This window comes from Ochotona princeps, chromosome 4, assembly GCF_030435755.1.
Source record: "Ochotona princeps isolate mOchPri1 chromosome 4, mOchPri1.hap1, whole genome shotgun sequence".
Lineage (NCBI taxonomy): Eukaryota > Metazoa > Chordata > Mammalia > Lagomorpha > Ochotonidae > Ochotona > Ochotona princeps.
In genome coordinates this window covers 5941607-5962968 of record NC_080835.1, presented here as the reverse complement: position 1 = coordinate 5962968, position 21362 = coordinate 5941607, and the positions used below count along the sequence as shown (strand labels likewise).

The window sequence follows — 21362 nt, the reverse complement described above, 5'->3', positions numbered from 1 at the left end:
CTGATTTATGAGCGCGCCAGGGCCCGGGACATCCGTCAGCACCGTGCGGCGCACGCTGTCCGCAGGGGCATTAATAGTCGCGTTATTAGCCACTGGCGTGAAAGATGCCCTGCGGATGGGCTATTTGCTGTTATTTATTGTGGAGGCGCGCCAGCCCAGTGCTGCCCGTTCCCACCGCCTCCTTGTGGCTGTCCACGCCCAGCCCAAGGCAATGGTCCCTGCTGTCCTCAGGGGTCCTGGGGCTGTGAGGCACACATAGGCATTGGCTGTTCAGTTGCCAGTGCTGTGGCCTTGGGCAGGACCTGTCCCCTCCCTGGGCGCTCCTGTGTGCACCGGGCAGCCACACGGCCAGGGACTAAAGGGAGGACCCAGCCTGCAGCCTGGGCTCCAGCTCCCTGCCTGTGGGGAGGGCAGCTCCTTTGAGACCCATGTGTTGACCTATCCTCCATCACTCTCCCCAAGCAAATTCAGTGCCAAGACTGGAAGACGCTCAGTCCAGGGAGGGCAGTGCAGGGGTTGTGGGAGGGGACACAGGTGCACCTGTGTTACACTGGGTGGTCAACAGGGACAGATGGCCCCCCGGACAGCCTAGAGGGGCTGGAAAGAGGCATGGGAAAGGGAGGGGGCACCAGACGGGAAGCCCAAGGTCTTGGTTTGTGTCCAGACCAGCCTTGTGCTTGCCTGGGCCACTGTGACCAGGGCATCTCTCCTGGCATGGGACAGACTGATGGAGCTCAGCCGCCTGCCTCTCTCCCCGTCGCCCATCCTGTGTTGGAGGTTTAAGGGTCTTTCTTCGGGCATCTTCACTTATTCCTCTATTAAGTGGCAGATGTTTCTGGAACACCTGCTGTGCTAGGAGACCCTATCCTGCCTGGGCACTTGGCCTTCTAGTGGGAGAGGTCAGGCAGACAATTGGTGGTACCATTCCAGGTGCCACAGGTGTCCTGAGGCCTGGACCCTGCCCAGGCTCCCTGCCCCTCCACCTGCCCCGACTCCTACAGCCTCTCCACCTGCCCCAGCTCCTGCAGCCCCTCCACCTGCCCCAGCTCCTACAGCCTCTCCACCTGCCCCAGCTCCTACAGCCTCTCCACCTGCTCCAGCTCCTGCAGCCCCTCCACCTGCCCCGGCTGCTACAGGCCCTCCACCTGCCCTGGCTGCTACAGGCCCTCCGCCTGCCCCGGCTGCTACAGCCTCTCCACCTGCCCCGACTCCTACAGCCCCTCCACCTGCCCCAGCTCCTACAGCCTCTCCACCTGCTCCAGCTCCTACAGCCTCTCCACCTGCCCCAGCTCCTACAGCCCCTCCACCTGCCCCGACTCCTACAGCCCCTCCACCTGCCCCAGCTCCTACAGCCTCTCCACCTGCTCCAGCTCCTGCAGCCCCTCCACCTGCCCCGGCTGCTACAGGCCCTCCGCCTGCCCCGGCTGCTACAGCCTTTCCACCTGCCCCGGCTCCTGCGGCCCCTCCACCTGCCCCGACTCCTACAGCCTCTCCACCTGCCCCGGCTGCTACAGGCCCTCCACCTGCCCCGGCTGCTACAGCCTTTCCACCTGCCCCGGCTCCTGCGGCCCCTCCACCTGCCCCGACTCCTACAGCCTCTCCACCTGCCCCAGCTCCTACAGCCCCTCCACCTGCCCCAGCTCCTACAGCCCCTCCACCTGCCCCGACTCCTACAGCCTCTCCACCTGCTCCAGCTCCTGCAGCCCCTCCACCTGCCCCGGCTGCTACAGGCCCTCCGCCTGCCCCAGCTCCTGCAGCCCCTCCGCCTGCCCCGGCTGCTACAGGCCCTCCACCTGCCCCGGCTGCTACAGCCTCTCCACCTGCTCCAGCTCCTGCAGCCCCTCCACCTGCCCCAACTCCTACAGCCCCTCCGCCTGCTCCGGCTCCTGAAGCCCCTGCCTGCCTTGTGCTCGGGACCTGATCTCTCTTCTTGCTCCTCTGCACCCCACCTTCTCAAACAAAGGCCCCTCCCCTCTGAAACTCCACTGGGCTTTTTCCTTTCTCTCTCTTTTTCCTTCTCAAAAGGAATTAAGCCTCAGTCTAGGCAGCTCAACTAAAAATGGACTGAGACAGACAGAAATACCAGGTGGAGGAGCATCTTATTAAATAATGCGGAGAGAGAGGAAAAGAAACAAAATTACACGTGTCTCCTTTCATCTCCTACCCTCTCCTGGCCCTGAATAGCTTAATATCGAACACTGTTATCAATATAATTAACCTCCTAAGACACAATTTTAAAGTCGCGTTTTTTCCAAGCGATTTGCATTCTCTGAAGTTCGGGGCATCCCGCAGCCCGGCTGCGGCACCACCCAGACGGCCCATGTGGCTAAGTGAACCCGAGCTGCATTTGCATACCTGCCTACAATTACCACCTGTGATAACAGCTGATGCATAATGCATGCGGCATGAAATTAGAAAAATAATTAACTTTAGGTTTGGCAAGAATCTCCACCCCCACCCCACCCTGCATGCATTACAAGTTGTAGATGGCCTTGCCAGTGGCAGGGAAGCAGGGTAGTTAGCCAGGGAAGTAGTTTTTGGTGGTGATGGGTGTGACTGGCACCCTGCAGGGGCCAGAATTAGAGAAGGTCCTGGGGAGGTCCTGGCATTCACTCCCCATCCCCAAGGAAGTGCCCCTGGTGGCTATAGGCCCTGCGGCCCCTGCATGAATGAGGGTTTGGAAAAGTCCTAGGGATATTGAAGGCCTGGGTTCCCTTCCTAGATCCCTGGCTGAACCTCCAAGAAGTGTGGCTGGCTGCTGTGTCCTGGCTCCTTGGAGCCTCGGCTGAGCACCAACACAGTCCCCTCAGGGTGTCCACCCCAGGGAGACAGCAAGGCCATTAGCTGCCCCATTTCACAGCTGAAGACCTGAGCCCCCAGGCCACCTTCCCATAGGTCGAGTGGCTAGACAGAGCCAATGCAGGGGCTGGATGGCCGTCTCCTTATTTGCTGCAGGCAGGAGCCTAGGACAGCCTCTGTGGCACCTATGGTTTCCAGCAGGGACAGGAGGCCATAGTTGGGTCCCTAACAAAGGCCATGTTGTCAGGAGTGGGGGAGCCCTGGGTCCTACTTGCATCACAGCCAAAGGAGGCAGTGCAGATGGCTGGCACCCCTCCCCTGCCCAGCTCACAGCCTTTGCTGCCCACCGCCCCGACTCATCAGTGAAGGCCTGGGCTGGAGATGGTGGGGTGGGGGTGCAGGATCACAGCAGGGGAGCTGAGGAGTCCTTGGTTTCCACACAGACCCACAAGCCAGCTCCAGGGCCCCTAGCAGCATGCCCAAGCAGGAAGCCTTCCCCCACCTCCTGCCCGGACACAGCTGGGAGCTGGCACCCCCTTCCCCGGAGATGAGGGGTGGCAGGAGGCTCAGAGAGGGGGAAAGACTGTTTAGAAAACAGACAGGCGCCAGCAATCCAGGCGTGGCCCAGAGCTGTGAGCTGGGCTATGGTCCTGGGTGACTAGGAGGGCCTGCTCTCCTGAGCACCCACACCCCTACCTCATATGGTTCCCTCTTCTGTGACCCTGGACCCAGGCTGCACCTGCCTTCAAGGCCACGCACCGCTTCCCACCTGAGGGCCTTCACACAAGCACCTGCTCCAAGCTAGTCCAGCTGGGCACTCAGGGGACCCTTCACTCAAGGGCAGGTGGCAGCTGTGAGGGGAGAAGGACGAGTTGGGGCTGAGGCTGTGTGAATAAGGAAGTGCGAGGTGGAGCCAGGAAGCTGTGGGAGGGCACCCTGGCTCTCCGAGCCATCCTCCACCCTGGGATCATCAGCGGAGCCCCTTGGCTTGTCCTCCCCCAGCTCTGTCGGCTGCATCAGTGTAGGAGGATGGGCAGAAGGTCGGAATGCAGGTGTCTGTCCATGGGCTGCTTTTCGGAGTTCTGGCCACTGCGCTGGACTCAACTGACGGGCCAGCTGAACACCTGCTATCCACCTGCTGCCCACACCAATGGTGGAGGGAACCATGGGGGAGCGACACCCCAGGGACATGCCTTCCTCCCTTCCCCCACTATACTGTGGCCTCTTCCAGAAGGGCTGGTGAAGCCAGGTAGGAGTCGCCCAGCTGCAGATCCTCCTGGGGACAGCAAAGGGACGGCTCCCCTTTCTAACCCTCAGGGGACCCCACTGGGTGCCCACACAACTGCTGCTTTGTCTCCTCCTGGGACAGCGGGGGTTTTTAGCAGCAGCGGGGTGGGGGGAAACTGAGGCCCAAGAGGCGTGAGCCCCGTAGGAAGGGTGACTGGAAATGGGCTCAGAGAGGGAATGACTGACTCAGCCACACAGCCAGGAAGCTGCAAACGGCAGGACCCCACCCAGGGTGGTCCGTCTCAGGTGTTGGCAGTGAGAGGGCTGGGTGCCGTTCTCCTCTGCTAAGGTGGGGGGTGGTTGCTGGGCGCTTCCAGCTGCTCCCCTTCCCCTTCCTGGATCCTACTGTCACTCACAGAGCCAGCAGGCCATAACTCACAGGGTGCTGTTGCACGATGATAAGTGATCCCGTAAGATATGGGCGATTTGCCGGGTATAATTTGATGGCCACATAAACTATCAAACACACAACAAGGGAATGGAAAGGCTGCCAGGCGCGGGGGTCTCCCCAGCGGGGCCACCCAGCTACATACACCACCACCCTCCTGCCTCCAGGTCCCACTGTGCTTCCTGGGGCTCAGCCTTGCTGACCTTGGGGGAGACTGGCCAAGATGGATGAGGCCTTGGGCCCCTGCCTCCTACACACGCCTCGGTCGTCCATCACACGGCTCTGAAAGTACAATTTGGACTCCATCATGACGCCAGTGCCTCTGAAGGCTGGTGGCTGTGACTGTGAACGGTGAGGGCACCAGGAACAGATGTCCATGCCACGGGGTCAGGGGCTGGCCTGGGTGCGAGCTTTAACAAGTCGGCTGCCTGCTCTAGGCAGTGCCCCATGGTGACTGAACACAGGCTGGCCACCTGCGGCCCCCGTGCTGGGACTCGGCAGCTGGCAGATCAGGGAAGCGGGAGTGCCCCCTCCTCACCCCAGGCTGGGCCATGCCCTGAGACCTGTGCGAGGTGGCTGCCAGCCAGCATGAGGTCCCCACCTCCGGTACCTGCTCGGCTCTGCCTCCCCATGTGTGTGACCTTCACAGTGCTGGCTCAGCACAGACGGACAGAAAGACGGACAGGCTCTCACCTGTCTTTGTTTGTTCCAGGCTGCTCAGCTGTGGAATGGGACGGAGGAGTTGGTGGATGCGACAGCCAGGCGTAGGGGCTCTGCCCTAGCTCCCGAGTCTAGCCCCCTCCTCTAAGGGCTGACCTGTCCCGGTCTGCACAGTGTCAACAGCTCTGAGCATATCCCTGCCTGTGATCCTTCCCAGTCCCAAAGGTCATGTGGGAACATTAAAAAACCAATCATCCAATAATACAACTTGCTCCCCAGAGGGCCCCTCAAGTTCAGCAGGGACCGGGAGGCTGGCCGGTGGCCCTGGTGACCTGGGCAAGTTTCTGCTCAGTTCCAAGAGGTCTTGGTAAAGCTAACATCTCCAGGCCTCAGTGTTCCCATCTGCTAAATGGAAAGAAGGGCGGCACTGACACATTTGTTCGGGGCTGAACAGCAGACATCCTGACAACGCTAAGCAAAATCTGTAATATGACGAGAATCGCCACCCACCTGGAGGGAGTTCCCAGGGACCACAGGTTGCTCCAAAAAGATCTGGGTGGCTGGATAAATGGGTGCTTGGATGGGTGAGTGAGTAGCTGGATGGTGGGTGAGTGCTCTGTGTTGGCATCAGGAAGACCAGGCGGGGAGGGGACATCAGAGCTGAGTCCTGAGGGATGAGGAGTTTTCTGGATGGAGAGGATGGAAAGGGGCTTGGAAAGGGTGAGAAGTGGAGGCGCTCGGCCTGTGGGGTTTGGAGCGAGGACCCCACATGGTGTCCCATGGTCACGAAGGCTCTGTGAGCCTGGGGCTTCCAAGCAGACCCCTGTGTCTTCTGGCGACACCTTCCCCGCCCAGGCTGACAGATGAATTCTCTTTAATTGATTTTTGTCTACCACGATGTATGGAAAAACAGCAGAAAAAACCCACAGCGCAGGTTTTTTTTTTTTTCACACTGATTTGCAAATTCCGAGATCACATCTCACGAACACCTCCTCACCCCTTTGATTTGTGCTGGACATGGTCTTGGTTCTTTTGTCCAGGGCAGCTGGTGTTCTGATCTGGGAAGGGGGCATGGGCAGAGCAGAGGAGAGGGGAGCAAGGCAAAACCCTGCATGGGGCACAGAGCGAGGGAAAGCAGCTCTGAGGACGCCTCCCTGTCCCTCTGCCCATGACACGGACCGGTGACAAACAGAGGTGTTGCTTTAGCACCAGGCAGTGAGGCACCGCTCTCTGCTGAGGCCGTGGCCGGCAGCTTCCTCGGCTTCGGTTCCGGCGACGCCTCCCCCAACCTCCATTTCCCCTACCTCATCCTCTGAGCACACAGCTTTCTCTTCCAAGCTTGGGTGTGAGCTGGAGGACCATACATGTTCCCCGCCCCAGGAAGAAACAGCAGCCTGAATGCCTAAAGCACTTACCACATCCATGCCACTCCGGCACGAGCCACAATCACGGGCTTGGTGTGAGTCCTTAACAGAAAGAAATCAAGTCTGCCCTTGGGATTAACCTCACCCCTGGCACTGCCCAGGGTGCACCAGGGGCACGATGGGCATTGTCTACACCATCAGAATCTGAGTTTGACAAAAACACTCGTCTGTGACCCTGACCATGGCCGTGACTGTGGAGGTCCTGTAGTGGTGGGTGGGTGTACACGTGCCATGCTCATCCCTGCCTCATGCTCACCACACCCCTTCTGTGTTCCCTGCAGGTGGTGGGGTCCTCCGTGGGGTCAGGCGGAGTGGGACTCTCCTCTCCCCCCACCAGCCGTGCACCATGGTGGTGGCACACTCCATGGCCACTGCCACTGCCACGCCTGCCACCACGGTCACAGCCACCGTGGTGATGACCACAGCCACCATGGACCTGCGGGACTGGCTGTTCCTGTGTTACGGGCTCATCGCCTTCCTGACAGAGGTCATCGACAGTACCACGTGCCCCTCTGTGTGCCGCTGTAACAATGGCTTCATCTACTGCAACGACCGGGGGCTCACCTCCATCCCTGCCGACATCCCTGACGATGCCACCACCCTCTACCTGCAGAACAACCACATCAACAACGCTGGCATCCCCCAGGACCTCAAGACCAAGGTCAGCGTGCAGGTCATCTACCTGTATGAGAACGACCTGGATGAGTTCCCCATCAACCTACCCCGCTCCCTGCGGGAGCTGCACCTGCAGGACAACAATGTGCGTGCCATCGCCCGTGACTCGCTGGCCCGCATCCCGCTGCTCGAGAAGCTGCACCTGGATGACAACTCCGTGTCCACCGTCAGCATCGAGGAGGACGCGTTCGCCGACAGCAAGCAGCTCAAGCTGCTCTTCCTCAGCCGCAACCACCTGAGCAGCATTCCACCAGGGCTGCCACACACGCTCGAGGAGCTGCGGCTCGACGACAACCGCATCTCCACCATCCCGCTGCACGCCTTCAAGGGCTTGCGCAGCCTACGGCGTCTGGTGCTGGACGGCAACCTGCTGGCTAACCAACGCATCGCTGACGACACCTTCAGCCGCCTGCAGAACCTCACGGAGCTGTCGCTGGTGCGCAACTCGCTGGCCGCGCCACCCCTCAACCTGCCCAGCGCCCACCTGCAGAAGCTCTACCTGCAGGACAACGCCATCACCCACATCCCCTACAACACGCTGGCCAAGATGCGCGAGCTGGAGCGGTTGGACCTGTCCAACAACAACCTCACCACACTGCCCCGTGGCCTCTTCGATGACCTGGGCAACCTGGCCCAGCTGCTGCTCAGGAACAACCCCTGGTTCTGTGGTTGCAACCTCATGTGGCTGCGGGACTGGGTGAAAGCACGGGCCACTGTGGTCAACGTGCGGGGTCTCATGTGCCAGGGCCCCGAGAAGGTCCGGGGCATGGCCATCAAGGACATCACCACCGAGATGGACGAGTGCTCCGAGGCTGGGGCTCAGGGTGGTGCAGCCGGCGTGGCCGGCACTGCTGCCAAGACCACAGCCTCCAACCACGCCGCTGCTGCCGCTGCTGCAGCCACCACACCCCAGGGCTCACTGTTCACGCTCAAGGCCAAGAGACCGGGGCTGCGCCTCCCTGACTCCAACCTTGACTACCCCATGGCCACAGGCGACAGCGCCAAGACCCTGGTGATCCATGTGAAGCCACTCACAGCAGACTCCATCCGCATCACGTGGAAGGCCACACTCCCAGCCTCCTCCTTCCGGCTCAGCTGGCTACGCCTGGGACATAGCCCGGCTGTGGGCTCCATCACCGAGACCTTGGTGCAGGGGGATAAGACTGAGTACCTGCTCACGGCCTTGGAGCCCAAGTCTACCTATATCATCTGCATGGTCACCATGGAGACCAGCAATGCCTACGTGGCAGATGAGACACCTGTGTGTGCCAAGGCAGAGACAGCTGACAGCCATAGCCCTGCCACCACACTCAACCAGGAGCAGAATGTGGGCCCCATGGCAGGCCTGCCCCTGGCGGGCATTGTTGGCAGTGCCGTGGCCCTGGTCTTCCTCTTCCTGGTCCTGGGGGCCATTTGTTGGTATGTGCACCGGGCCGGTGAGCTGCTGGGCCGGGAGAGGGCCTATAACCGGGGCAGCAGGAGAAAGGATGACTATATGGAGTCGGGGACCAAGAAGGATAACTCCATCCTGGAGATCCGTGGACCCGGGCTGCAGATGCTGCCCATCAACCCATACCGCACCAAAGAGGAGTATGTGGTGCACACCATCTTCCCCTCCAATGGCAGCAGCCTGGGCAAGGGCACACACACCATCGGCTACGGCGCCACCCGGGGCTACCGTGACGGTGGCATCCCCGACGCTGACTACTCCTACACATGATGCTGGCTCCCCGCCGGCCGGCTGGCTCTGGCCATTGCTACCGCTATCCCAGAGAGCGAGCGAGCAAGCAAGCAAGCAAGCGAGAAAAGGGGGCGCCTCTGGTCCCCCAGCAGTAAGCCACGGCTGGGGAGAGATGGCGACTTGTTAGAATGTCATGGTCAGGGGAAGAATTTTCTTTTTTTTTTAAGAATAGAAGGCAGGAAGGGGGTTCACGGCCACAAGAGATATGATTTAGGGGAGTCAAGTCAGTGTGGGGGGTGCGCTAAAAGTAGTCTGGGCTTCTTCCTAAACTGCAACAGATAACTACCTACACGTGCCCTCGATGCACACCTGCAAGCTGTCATACAGAACCAGAGAGAAGCGGCTGCACACGGGGCCCCACGCAGTCATGCCACGGCTGCCACACCCTCACGGAAGTTTGCAGGCTCAACAGCCCACGGTCGGCTGAGGGGATGTCTGGGATAGCTTCCCTGCTTCCTCCGCACATCCCCCCGCCTGGTCAGTGGGAGTGTGGGGGTCTTTCACTGCACTCTCTGGAGGGTTACATGCTGTCAGCTCCAGGGAGAGAAGCATGCTGCTCTTCCTGGGCCTTGTAGAGGTCCCCATAGAAGCTGCAGCATCCCTGGCCACCACGTGGAGGTGCCTCCGCCCGTCCGTCCGCCCGTCCGTCCCAGCCCCGCGTCTCTCAGTGCCGATGGGTAGCTAGAGCAGCATCTGTGGTCCCTGCAGTACTTCCTGGGTCAGTCCTTACATTTCCTGAGACAATAGAATTGTGAAAATATTTTTTGCTAGAAATCACTGAGTATAAGTAAGTAGACCATGTATGGGGGATGGGAGCTAATGGGGGAGGGGAAGAGGGAGATGGGGGAGGCTACTGCTGCTCTCAGAGGTGGAGGCATGTTCTTCCTGCTGGCTGGCAAGGGTCAGGCCAGGCAAGGATGTGCCTCCCTGGCCCATCTCAGCTTGGCTGTCTTGGGCCGCTGTCCTTCCTGCTGTGGAGGAAAGAAGCCCCTACTGGGTCTTCTCTCCAGCAGAGGTGAACACAGCCACTGCTCTCTGAGCATGTTCCATGGGAGTCCTGGGACAGGTCATCAGCACAGGAAGTTTGTTTTATTTTTTGTTTTTTTTCTTTTTGGTAACCTCGGCTGATGAGACCTTTTGGGCTGCTCAGACCCAAGAACCAACAGGAAAAGGTTCCAAAGACCCTTTCCAGCCAGCCCCCCTCCTCATGCCTCACTCCCAGGGACAGAGACTAGAGCTCCTTCAGAAAACAGCCTGTGAGAGGGGAGCGGCCAGGGCCCTTGGAAGAGTTAAGATTTTATTTCCTCCCTCTGGAATCAGTGTCGCTATCATTTATCAAGTGATGGCGCAGTGTGGCGAGCCATGAGATTAAAACGATGATGAAATAATGACAGCAGTGCTGGGGGTGGGGGAACAGGGCGGCGGCCTCTGATGTTCGCTGTATCCCAGCCCCCTGGGAGCGTGGGGCGGCATGTGTCAACGCTGCCGCCGAGCGGATGCAGGCGTGGGTCCTAGGGCAGAGGATTAAAAGGCACCAGCCGCTAGCCACAGTGGTCTCCTCATGCCTCCGGCACTTCCACCACAGCCAGGGCAGGAGCAGGAGGCTGGGCAGCAGGCACGGGGCTGCCCACCCTGGTCCTGGTGCCAGCCGCTTGCTGCACTTGAAAAGCTCTGACCCAGCCCTTCAGAGCTGGGCAGGAGGTGGCACAGCCCCGAGGCAGCCCCTGGGGCCGTCTTTGCTTCCAGGCGATCTTTATGTTCCTTTTTCTGCCTGTATCATTTTTTTCCGATGCTGAGGCTGGGGAGGATGGAGGACACTGTTCCCAAGCTTTCCTTCCAGGCTGTTGGAAAAGGGGCATTACCTGCAAGGTGGGGGGGGGCAGGGGCCCCCCAAGTCTTCAGCAAAAGAGAGGCACCACCACATCTTCCAGCCACACCCCAGGCCCAGCTCAGGGTCTCCCCATGGTGACTGGGGAAGGCTCTGCCTGCTGGGGACCAGAGTTCCCAGGGAGCAGAGCTGGAGAGCAACTGGGCCCTGCAGGTGCCCATAGAGGCACCACGCCCAGCAGCACGGCCATCTCCACCCGACTCTGGCTATAGGGATACCAGGCACCAGCTGGGCACCCTGGGTCCCCTGCAGGCAGGCCTGGACACACAGCAAGATGGGCAGGTGGTGCTCGGGGATACCCCAGGGCCCTCCCATACCCCCTCCTCCTGCGCTAGAGTCAGAACCACCCTGCTGGCCTTGGTGTCCACAGTGGTTTTTTTGTTTTTTTGGTTTTTTTTTTTTTGGTGGTATTTAAGGCAGGTTTAAAGTTTACAAAAGGAAAAAGAGCCCATGACACTTCTTTGGTTAAGTGGTTTACCCTTCGTGGTAATTAGATGTAGTGATTGGAATCTCTTTTCTATTACATGGCAATTTGCCTTTAAATTTTCCCTTTAAAAAGAGAGAGAGGAAAGGCAAGGAGGGAGAGAAGGCAGGCGGGCCAGGCGTCATTTGCATGTTGCGAATGAGGCCTCTCCCAAGCTCAGCTCAGGAGAGGGGCCCGATGTATGGAATGCTTAAGAGATTACTAAGAATAAAATCTATTAATTAGTCATACTCAATTCTGCAGACCTGATGCGCATCAGAAGCCGTCCTGCTTTCCTTTCGCAGCCTCCCTCGGCACCCTCTGTGTGACAGCCCCTGGCCAAGGCCTGAAGCCTGGGCACAGGGACACCCTCGAGGTCTGGGCTGGCCTTGTCCAGCCTCAGGGGAAGCGAGAGGCAGGGACCGGAAACACGGTTTCCCTTCCTGTGAGGTGGGGGTACCGGGGGTGGGATCTAACTTCACCCAGGAGAGTGGGGTGTCCCGGAAGCCAAGCGGACAGTTCCCTTTCTCTCCAGTGATTCTGGTCCCCTGAGGCAAGTGAAGGATACTGTGGGGCTGGGTACAGGGCACAGGCAGTGCCCAGAGCAGCCTCTGAGAGGGGTAAGGCAGTTCTAAGCCACACCCAGGACAGTGCTGAACCTAAACCCTGCCTTCTGCCAGACCCACCGCAGCCTGTGGCCAACCCACTCCGCAAATCCACTTCCTGCTGACCACACCAGGGAGAGCAGGGTTCCGAGCGGAGCCATGAGCTTATAAAAGCAACACTGGGAATGCAGCCCGTGGAGCTGGGGCGTGCATTACCAGGAAGGGCTGGAGTGCAGCCACGCTCCCAGGTCCATAGCGAGGCCGGGTCCCGCTGTGCGATGGATCCCCTTCTCGCACTCCAATCTTTGCAGGTAAGGCAGCCAGGCCACCACCTGCTGCTGGATGGGTGCCAGGGCGGGTGCTAACGAGCAATTCACAGGCCTTCCAGAACACAGAGAGAGGAGGCTTTTTTTTTTCCTTAAGGAGGGATAAAAAGGCTCAAAGATGCAAATCATTGCCGTTTATAAGCCAGTGAATCTGCTAAATTGATCAGGGGAGGTTAAACTCCCCAGGGCTGAAGGGAGAGGAGGGTTTTTCCTGGTGGATGGGCCCACCCCAAGTGGCTGTCTGCATGGTGAGCATTTCGGGCGCAGTGCCTGCTTTCTGCCTATAGGAAGGGCACAAGTGGCTCCAGGTGGGGCCTTCAGGGATTAGGGGGGCTGCCCAGTGGGCCACAGCGGGGATTGAGAAGCTATCCCCACCCCTGGGTTCCACCAGCCTGCAAAGGTGTGGTCACTGAGAGGTCTCCAAGGCTGTGGGTTTTTGTGCTTCCTCTCTGTCACAGGGTGGATCTGTCTGTGGAAAGTGAAAGGGACAGGGGTGTTCCACTACACTGGGACACCCCAAAGAGGGAGGAGGGAAGCCAGCCCAGCAGTAAGAACAGGCAGTGAGCTCCCTTAGACTGGGGGCATTCAAGTGCCAGACAGGGTTAGAGCGGGAATCTTTGCAGCCTGAGATGAGCTCTTGGAAGGTTCTGGGCCCCACCCAGGCTTCCGTGTCCCAAGGTTCCCAGACACAGCCACCCAGCTTGGTCCAAGACCCAACTGCGCCCAGCCTCAGGATTCCAAAGGTGTCAGGGAGGAAGTGTGGGCCTGAGCCACCCCTTCCAGCATTCAGAACTCAGCAAGGGGCAAGGGGGCGAGGACAGTGACCCACACTTGGGGCAGGGCTGGCCGAGGGTCCCCTTCTGGGCCTGGGGCTCTGATGCCTGCCACCTCGCACACACAGGCACAAACTAACCATCGCGGCCGGCTGCCAGCTCCCAGGGCACGGCACGCTCTGTATTTTTCGGCATTTATGGCTCTTTTGAAATGTTCCAAGTAGTTGCCTGAAATATCCTTGCTGGCTTCTTTAAAAAAAAAAAAAGAAAGAAAAGAAAAAACCAAACTGATGTAAAGATTTTGTTTGCCTCCCCCTCCCCTGGCATGCTATATAGATGGTTTATTTCTGCTTTGGAAAGTCCCATTGTTGCGGAGGTCAGCCCACGTGCCTGCTGTCAGAATCTGCAGGGCTGCCCAGAGAGAGACCCTGGGGTGCTGCGGAAGCCCACCCCCCGACCCCAGGACATCGGGTCCAGCTTGGCTGCCAGCTTGGAGGCTCTCCTGCTGGCACCTGCCCTAGCTCTCAGGGGACCAGCTGTGTTGCTCACAGGCTCAGGGAGGGCCCAGGGGGCCTTGTGCATGGGTTGACTAGTATGCAGGGCACTGTGACAGTCAGTGCAGGCATGGCAACCTGACCCCTGGTCTCCCACCCCAGATGGTCCTAGCAGGAACAGTCTTCACTTGCCCTGGTCCTAAGTCCCTTGGAGGCCCATCAGAATTGTCATCTAGCTCCCCACAGACTCCCAGGGGTCCACAGGGCCTGGAAGCCTGGCACAGTGCCCAATGGACACGAGTGTTCCGCCCTTCCTTTGACAGCCATCCACGGCTGCCACCTCTCACTGCCCCATCCTCCCCGTTTGCTGGCTGCCTACCGGCCGCCTTGCCTTGGAGTCATCTCACACGCTTAGCCACGCCTCACCCCAACTTCCAGCTGTGAGCCCCTGGCAGAGACCCTGAGGAATTCTGTTTCCTCTAAACCTTGCCTCCAGCGGGTGACCTGGAAGGAGGCGGACCAGAGGAGGGGAGGAGGTTGCCCACCCTGAGTCGCCGAGCCGTCGCCTGTGGAGGCCCATCCAGCTTCTTCCTCTGACAGAGGGAAACAAATGCCACCCCAGCCGACAATCAAAGCTGCCATGAACGCAGGGCTCGGCCAGGCAGCTCTGGCTGGCTGCCGGCTGCTGCGTGCCTACAGGTGTCCCAGCCCGCCCAGCCCAGCCTACGTGCCAGGGGCCTCCTTGGTGGAGATGTCCACATGGGCACCCAAGGCCTGGCCCCCTGGGAACTCTTAGGACAGCAACGCAAGGACCCTGAAACCTTCCAGGAGCAGCTGAGAGCAGGTGCTAGTGTCAGGGGACCTCACAGGAAGGTGGGTGCCAGGTGATGCTGGTGGCTATAGCTGTCAGGCAGACAGGGGTCAGCAAAGAGAGCCCTCGGCCCCCACGCAGGCAGGCCCAGCCCAGGGCAGGTTCTTCTACCCACTGGCTGCCGTTCTCTGTCCAGATGATTAAAGCCTGGTTGGATTGCATCTGCTTCCGGGTCTGCTTGCTCCAAGTCAGCCCCTTCCCAGGGGTCTGGGGAGGAGGGGGCAGGTGCGTGGTTCCTCTGTCAGAGGCTGGGGGGGGTGAGTCTCCGCTCCAGTTCCCCCAGTGTGTGTGGCGGGGGGGCTGGGGACGGGAGGCCTTCAATCACACAGTCCCATCTTTCTCCTTCTCCAAGGGGTACAAGCGGAGGGGGGTCTTGGGGACCAGGCCTTCCCCCACCACTGCTGGCTGTGTGCCTGGGAGGCCCGGCCACTCCCAAACCAGGTGGGTTTCTGGAAAACTAAGACATACAGACCCCCACTGCAGCCGCCGCCACTGCAGCCGCCGCCACAACAACACAAACCAAAGTGCACTGCGAACGCCCTTTGGCCTCCTTCCTGTAGGTGCCTTCAGACTTCCGCGTGGAAATGAATGTGATGAGCCCGCCCCGTCCCATTCTCTGTCTGTCTGTTTTCCTACGAGATGTCCACAGGCCCACCTGCCTTTGTCCTTTCTTGAAATAAACAGATTTAACTTTTAAGGGTGTCTCGGCTGCTTACTGGCATGCTGGCCCTGGGTCAGGGGTGGGGTGGCTGGGCATTACCCCTTCTCGTTCAGCTCCCCTCCAGGGTCTAGGTGGTCCAGAGGCGGGAGCCGAGAAGGGATGGGGACTCTGGGACTAACATATTCTCTGGGCACCCCTCACCCTGCACCCTAATCCTCATGCCATGATCCCCGGAAAGCTGCTGGTGACACCCGCCACCAGTGGGAACTTAGACAAGCCATGACATCGGACACACCCCGGCAAGTCTCCATATGGGGATGTGTTAATAGGAGCCACAGATTAGCCCGTCAGAGGTGCTGGCAGCCATGTGCGTGCCCAGATAAGAGCAGGGCTGTGCCGCGGGGCCCTGGGATGCATGCTTAGTCTGCCGCCCCAGTGAACACCAGCCGGGCCTGTCACCCCCCAGCCCCCTCCCAGGCCCGCAGTGCCCACAGCTCCCACAGCTGCTGCTGCTGCGGATCTCACGCCCTGAGCTGGGGGCTGGAGGTGGGGCCGGGACTCTTTTTTTCCATGAGAACAGCAGCAGTTTCTTGCTAAATTTAGCATAACCCAGGCACTCTGATCATATCCTGTGTGCGTAGGCTGAGGGATCTTTCTGGAATATGTATAGTCAGCCTACCAGGCAGGAGACATTTGCTGCAGACCTACTGTGCGCTGGGGCTAGGGTGTTAGGGAGAGGGGTTGGCTGGGGGAGCTAGATCTGCACCAAGGCTGTCTCTAGGCCTGAGGGCGACACAGCAAACTCTCCCTGGCTGCTTTCTCTCCTGGTTCTCAGGCCTGTCTCACGTGGCTCAGTTCCCAGACACACCTGAGCAGGCCCTGTCCTGTGGCGGGCTTCAGGTCAGGCTGTGCAGACCCTCTAACCATGTGACCTTCCCAGGAAAGGACTCAGAGACACATCTGCCCGGCCCCACAGCTAGAATGTGCAGGTGTGGCTAGGCCTAGTTGGCAGGTGTCACTTCCCACAGCGTCAGATTCCTGGAGGGCACCAGCCAGGTCCGTGGAGGGTGGGGAGGTCACACACACACAGTGAAGTGGTTGGAGACTTGGGCTTGAATTTCTGGCTGCTGAGCCTGGCCCAGCCCCAGCAGGCATCTGGGGATAAATGGCTGACTGATAATAAAATTTGTATTTTCAAAACGAAATTTAAAAAAAAAAAAATCAGGAGCACAGAAACCATAGGTACTGCTCTGTCTACTCCACAGGGGCAGGAAGGGGTTGGGATGTGGGTCTCCCCAGGGCAGGGGTGCCGACCCCACCCCGACATGGCCTCACCCCTGCAGGGTCCGCTCATGGATGCAGCAAAGGGGGCAGAGGCTCCCACAGGTGGGTCTCCACCAGCTAAAGCACCCTGGCCACACCCCCAGCCCAGCCTGCCCAGTGCAGGGGGCAGGAAGGCCAAGGTTGGCCCCAGCTTGGCCTGTAAGAGGACTGGGAGGGGTAGGGTGGGGGCCCATAAGCTTCAGGGGGACTGCTAGGGATTAGAGGCACAGCCGGGGCTGGGCCTGCTACAAGCCCCAGGAGAAGGTTCCAGGCCCTGCATTTTAGATCAAACCAAGGAAGAGATCACTTCTGGGAAAGGGTGGGTGGCCTAAGAGACAGAGCCCACCCTTCTGGGAGAGCAGCAGGGCTGGCCAGCCCCCTCAGGCAGACCCAAGGCTGAGCAGAGAGGAAATCCCCACAGTCCAAGAACTCTCCCTGGCACCCCTGCTCTGTATGGCCAGCCGACGCCTGATACCCTGCAAAACCAGGACCCCAGACCTGCCACTGCAGCCGAGATGCATCAGGACCCACAGAAGGCAGGCAGGAGCCCCCTGCTGGTTGGGATCCCACAGCCCAGGTGACCCCATCTGCTGACAGTCAGGACCACAGGGTCCACCTCACAACCGGTTGCAGCAAGAGACCCGGCCACCACTGGGTGCTGGAAATGTCCCTTCTCCTTCCTCTTCCTCCCGGGGAACATCTTTGGCTTCCTGCAGCCTCCAACCAGGAGGGGGCAGGACCTCCCCAACCATAGCCTGCACCCCAACTCTGTGGCAGTGGGTCCAGAGCAGCCTGCTTGGGTTGGGGGGGTCCCAAACAGATGGAAGCCATCCCCCAACTTTGGTCAGCCCTGAGGCTCCACCTTGGTGGGTCTGGGTGGTGGCAGCTGGTCCCTCCTCCCTGGCAGAGTACGTGGGTCCTGCTTGCTGACAGACAATACTGATGCGATCTGACCTCCCCCCATGGAGATTTATGGGGGAAGTGAGATCTTATTTGCACCGCTGCCAAGCCTAGGACACAATGAAATTACGCCTGGAGAAGACGCCGGCTGGCTCCCAGAGGAAGCGGCGGCCTCGGAGACCGGCTTATTAAAAGCCACCGCAGTGGCAGCCACATCTCCACCTGCCTCAGGTGTTAAGTAATTTACTTCTGCCCAGAATTCAGCGGCAATTTCTTATCATTTCATTTCCACGAGGCCGCCGGTGCCCCACGTGTTCCCGAAAAGACACCTGTGGGTTTCAATGTGCTTCATTCCCATGGAGGCACCAGGACTTAAGGGTGCAGGGACCCGATGGGGGGGGTTAGGGGGGCTGCATGGGGAAGAACCTCCATCCCTCCCCTCCCCCTCCAGAAGTTTCCTAAAGGTAGCAGGAGGGTAAGGACCCTTGCCCTGTCCTGCGAGCTGCCTGCCTGCCAAGCACAGGATCAACAAGTTGTCTCTGAGCATCTACTGTGAATGCGACCCCGAGGCCTCTGCCCGTCACCAGTGGCTGGCTGTCTGGTGAAAGTCTCTAGGGAGCAGTGTCGTGGCCTGGAGGCCTCTCCCACCCCTTGGGACACTTGCATGCGTAGCCGAGCGCCTGGGACCAAGTCTCGCTTCTACTTCCCATCCACCTTCCTGAGATTGCACGCCCTGGGAGGCTGCAGGATGGCTCAAGCGTGTGAGTTTCCACCAGGCACATGGGAGACCCAGAAGGAGTTCTAGGTTCCTGGTTTTGATTATTTGGGGAACGAAGCAGCAGATGTAGATCTCTTTTTCTCTCCAGAAGTCTTAAATAAAGACAAAGTCCTTGAGAAGCAAGCAAACTCAAGTGGCGTAGGGACCCTGGAGGGCGAGGGCAGCCCAGGCAGTGGGCCTGTCAGAACAGCAGGTGGACAAGGTGGGGACTCCACTCCTTCACTGCCCTGGAGGGCTATGGAGGAGGGGTCAGTGCCCACCTTCCCCCCCCTAAAATTCTGGGAGATGCCCAGGCAACCCCTCATTCTAAGAGGCCAGGATGCCCAGGATCCCCTTCTCAGAGCCCTACACCCCATTTCCTGCCTGTGTTCACACACTCCAGGACAGAGTTGGTGGGGGAGCCTGAAGGCTCTGGCTGCGCCAAGAGCAGAAATTCTTTAATTAGCTTTCTCTTGGATCGGGGCCCTGGCAAATGGATTCGTTGTGGTGAGAAGCAGGAAAAAGGAATTGGGGGCCTCTTGCAGGCCAAGATCAGAAACCCTTGGGTGACGGGGCCAGGGCTGGGCGATCCCCAGAGAAGCAGCAGGCCCCCTCCAGCGGGCGGTGGGGGAGGTGCAGGTGGGTGGGGAAGAGTGTTCCTGCGAGCTGCCTGTTCCTCGGAAAGCTGGCACAGAGAGAGGCTTGGCAAGGCTGGTCCAGGCGCCGGCGGGGGGGGAGGTCTCACAAACATGGCACCTCCCCGTGTGACCACTGGATCTGCTCCTTCACTAACTGGGAAGGGGGATTTCCCCAAAGCTGCACAGCAGCAGGGTCCCAGGGCGCCAGGCATCTGTCACAAGTTCCTGTCACACAGCGGGACCATTGTTTACACTGAGCAGAGCAAGGAACAGACATACCAAAGCAGCCTGCCCAGGGACAAAACACAGGTTAGCACAGAACCATGTAGGTGCAGGCTTTTCCCCCCAGGCTACCTCCTACAGGAAGCCTTCCCTGACTAGCATGGATTCCCCATGCTAAGGCAGGTGCTGTTCAGGGGCAGGGACTGGACATGGGCCATTTTATTCCCCCTGGAGGAAGGGTGAAAGCGGATGTCCACTTCCATCTGGGGGACTGGGCACAGAAGGCTGGGCCTTGTAGGGTTGGTGGTGCAAACAGAAGCCGGTGATGGAGGACGCTTGGGGCAGTATTTTTACCAGGCCTGGGCTCAGGGGAGGTGAGCAGAGGGTGACCTAAGGATATGAAACCCCAGACTCCCCTGGACTGTGGCCGGCTGCGGGCAGCTCTTTCCCTCTGAAGTCACACTTCAAAGGCAGCGCCACCATGGTTGGCCACTCTGGGCTTGGCAGATAAGGGCTACCTGGGGAGGGCTGGGTCCTGCAGGAGCAGCGCTGGGCTCCGTCTGGCCTGCCCTGCACTGCCGGGAGCTGAGCCTCCCAACACACACACACATAGCCGCCTCAGGACTCCTGCTGGTGTCCCAGGGCTGGCTAGAACTCATGGCTCCCCAGGGGTCCCAGGTGTAGAGGCCACAGCTCCCTAGCTCCCCGCTGCAGCCCAGGCCCTGCAGAAGGAAAGAACTCAATGAAGGGGGAAAGAGGTACCAACTCAGGCAAGGGAAGGTTCCAGAAGCAGGCGGCCCCTTGGCTGGAAGGGGACCAGAGCTGGCCAAGGGGAAGTGGAGGAAACAGCATCCCTGGCAGAGAGCAGGTAGGGGTATCAGCCCAACCTACAAGATGCCGGGCCAGAGGGATCCCAGCCGCACAGCTCACATGTGTCAGCACCTGCTGTGGCCGGCCTGGGGTGAAAACCACAGAGGTCACACGGGAAAGGGCAGTCTCCCGGGCTGCACACACAGGCCCTCAGCACCCATATCTGCGTAGGAGAGGAACTCACTGTAACGGCCTCCCCAAGCCAGCAAGGTCTTTCTGCATTACTGCTGGTCACAGGTCCACCTCCCACCAGAAACACCTGTCCCCATCTGTCCCCAGTATTCTTATTGATTTGTGGGAGCTTTTTGCACAATAAGCCAGGAGGAGAAAAGCAACAGCCACAGCCTGGGGACCTCCTGGGAAGGGAGGGTTCTTGGCCCCAGCAAACAGAAGGGCAGGCCTGCGTTTTCAAATGGTCCGCCAATCCCTGCCCCTCTCCCTCCTCCGCTCCTCCTGCTGTGGGGTGGGAAGGGGGTGACAAAAAGGCATCTCCTATTGGCAGGGCCTGTAAAGAGCTAGCCAAACCCAGAGTAATTTTTAACTTGCACGGAGGAATCTACACTGTCAGGGACTAGGGGTGTACCCGCCAGCACCCAAGGAGTGCCAGGAGGATGGGAAGGCCACCCTCATCCCACCAGGTGCACTACCTCATCCATCAGAATTGCAGGGCCCACAGTTCCCTGCCCCCACTTGCAGCAATGACAGTCCCTACACATAATCCTGGCCTGGGAGGGGACACGCACCTGCCCCTGGCCTGGGAGGGGACACGCACCTGCCCCTGGCCTGGGAGGGGACACGCACCTGCCCCTGGCCTGGGAGGGGACATGCACTTGGCCCCCTGGCCTGGGAGGGGACATGCACTTGGCCCCTGGCCTGGGAGGGGACACGCACCTGCCCCTGGCCTGGGAGGGGACACGCACCTGGCCCCTGGCCTGGGAGGGGACACGCACCTGCCCCTGGCCTGGGAGGGGACACGCACCTGCCCCTGGCCTGGGAGGGTACATGCACCTGCCCCTGGCCTGGGAGGGGACACACACCTGCCCCTGGCCTGGGAGGGGACATGCACCTGCCCCTGGCCTGGGAGGGGACACACACCTGCCCCCTGGCCTGGGAGGGGACACACACCTGCCCCCTGGCCTGGGAGGGGACACGCACTTGGCCCCCTGGCCTGGGAGGGGACATGCACTTGGCCCCTGGCCTGGGAGGGGACACACACCTGCCCCCTGGTATGAGAGGGGACATGCACTTGCCCCCTGGCCTGGGAGGGGACACACACCTGCCCCCTGGCCTGGGAGGGGACATGCACTTGCCCCCTGGCCTGGGAGGGGACACACACCTGTCCCCTGACCTGGGAGGGGACACGCACCTGCCCCCTGGGTTGGCCTCCTGGGTCAGAACCAGCCCCGGGGTCGTCTTTCCTCCAGTGCTTCCTGTGTTCCACCAGATGTGTGCGCACAGGCTATGAAGCTGACTGCTGGAGCCCGTAAAAGCAATAACATTTAGGGAGACAGGAAAAATAAAGGCCCCTTTTTAGAGCAACGGCTGCCTCGAGGCCTCCCAGCAGCCAGGGGTGGGGCAAGCCTGGACTCCCTGCAGC

At 59.9% G+C, this 21362-nt stretch overlaps 2 protein-coding genes across 3 annotated transcripts in view; one reads left to right on the top strand and one right to left on the bottom strand.

Annotated features, from left to right (window-relative positions):
• MACROD1 (mono-ADP ribosylhydrolase 1) overlaps positions 1 to 21362 on the bottom strand; it is a 107481-nt gene that overhangs the window by 67805 nt on the left and 18314 nt on the right. The window lies entirely within an intron of this gene.
• Positions 6835 to 9368, top strand: FLRT1 (fibronectin leucine rich transmembrane protein 1). Its single transcript, XM_004596733.2, has one exon. It carries the CDS (start codon positions 6905 to 6907, stop codon positions 8951 to 8953), a length of 2049 nt encoding a protein of 682 aa, XP_004596790.2. The 5' UTR covers positions 6835 to 6904; the 3' UTR covers positions 8954 to 9368.

Excerpts from the sequence above, each read along its gene's own strand:
- FLRT1 (XM_004596733.2), top strand. The coding sequence starts at position 6,905 with ATGGTGGTGGCACACTCCATGGCCACTGCCACTGCCACGCCTGCCACC.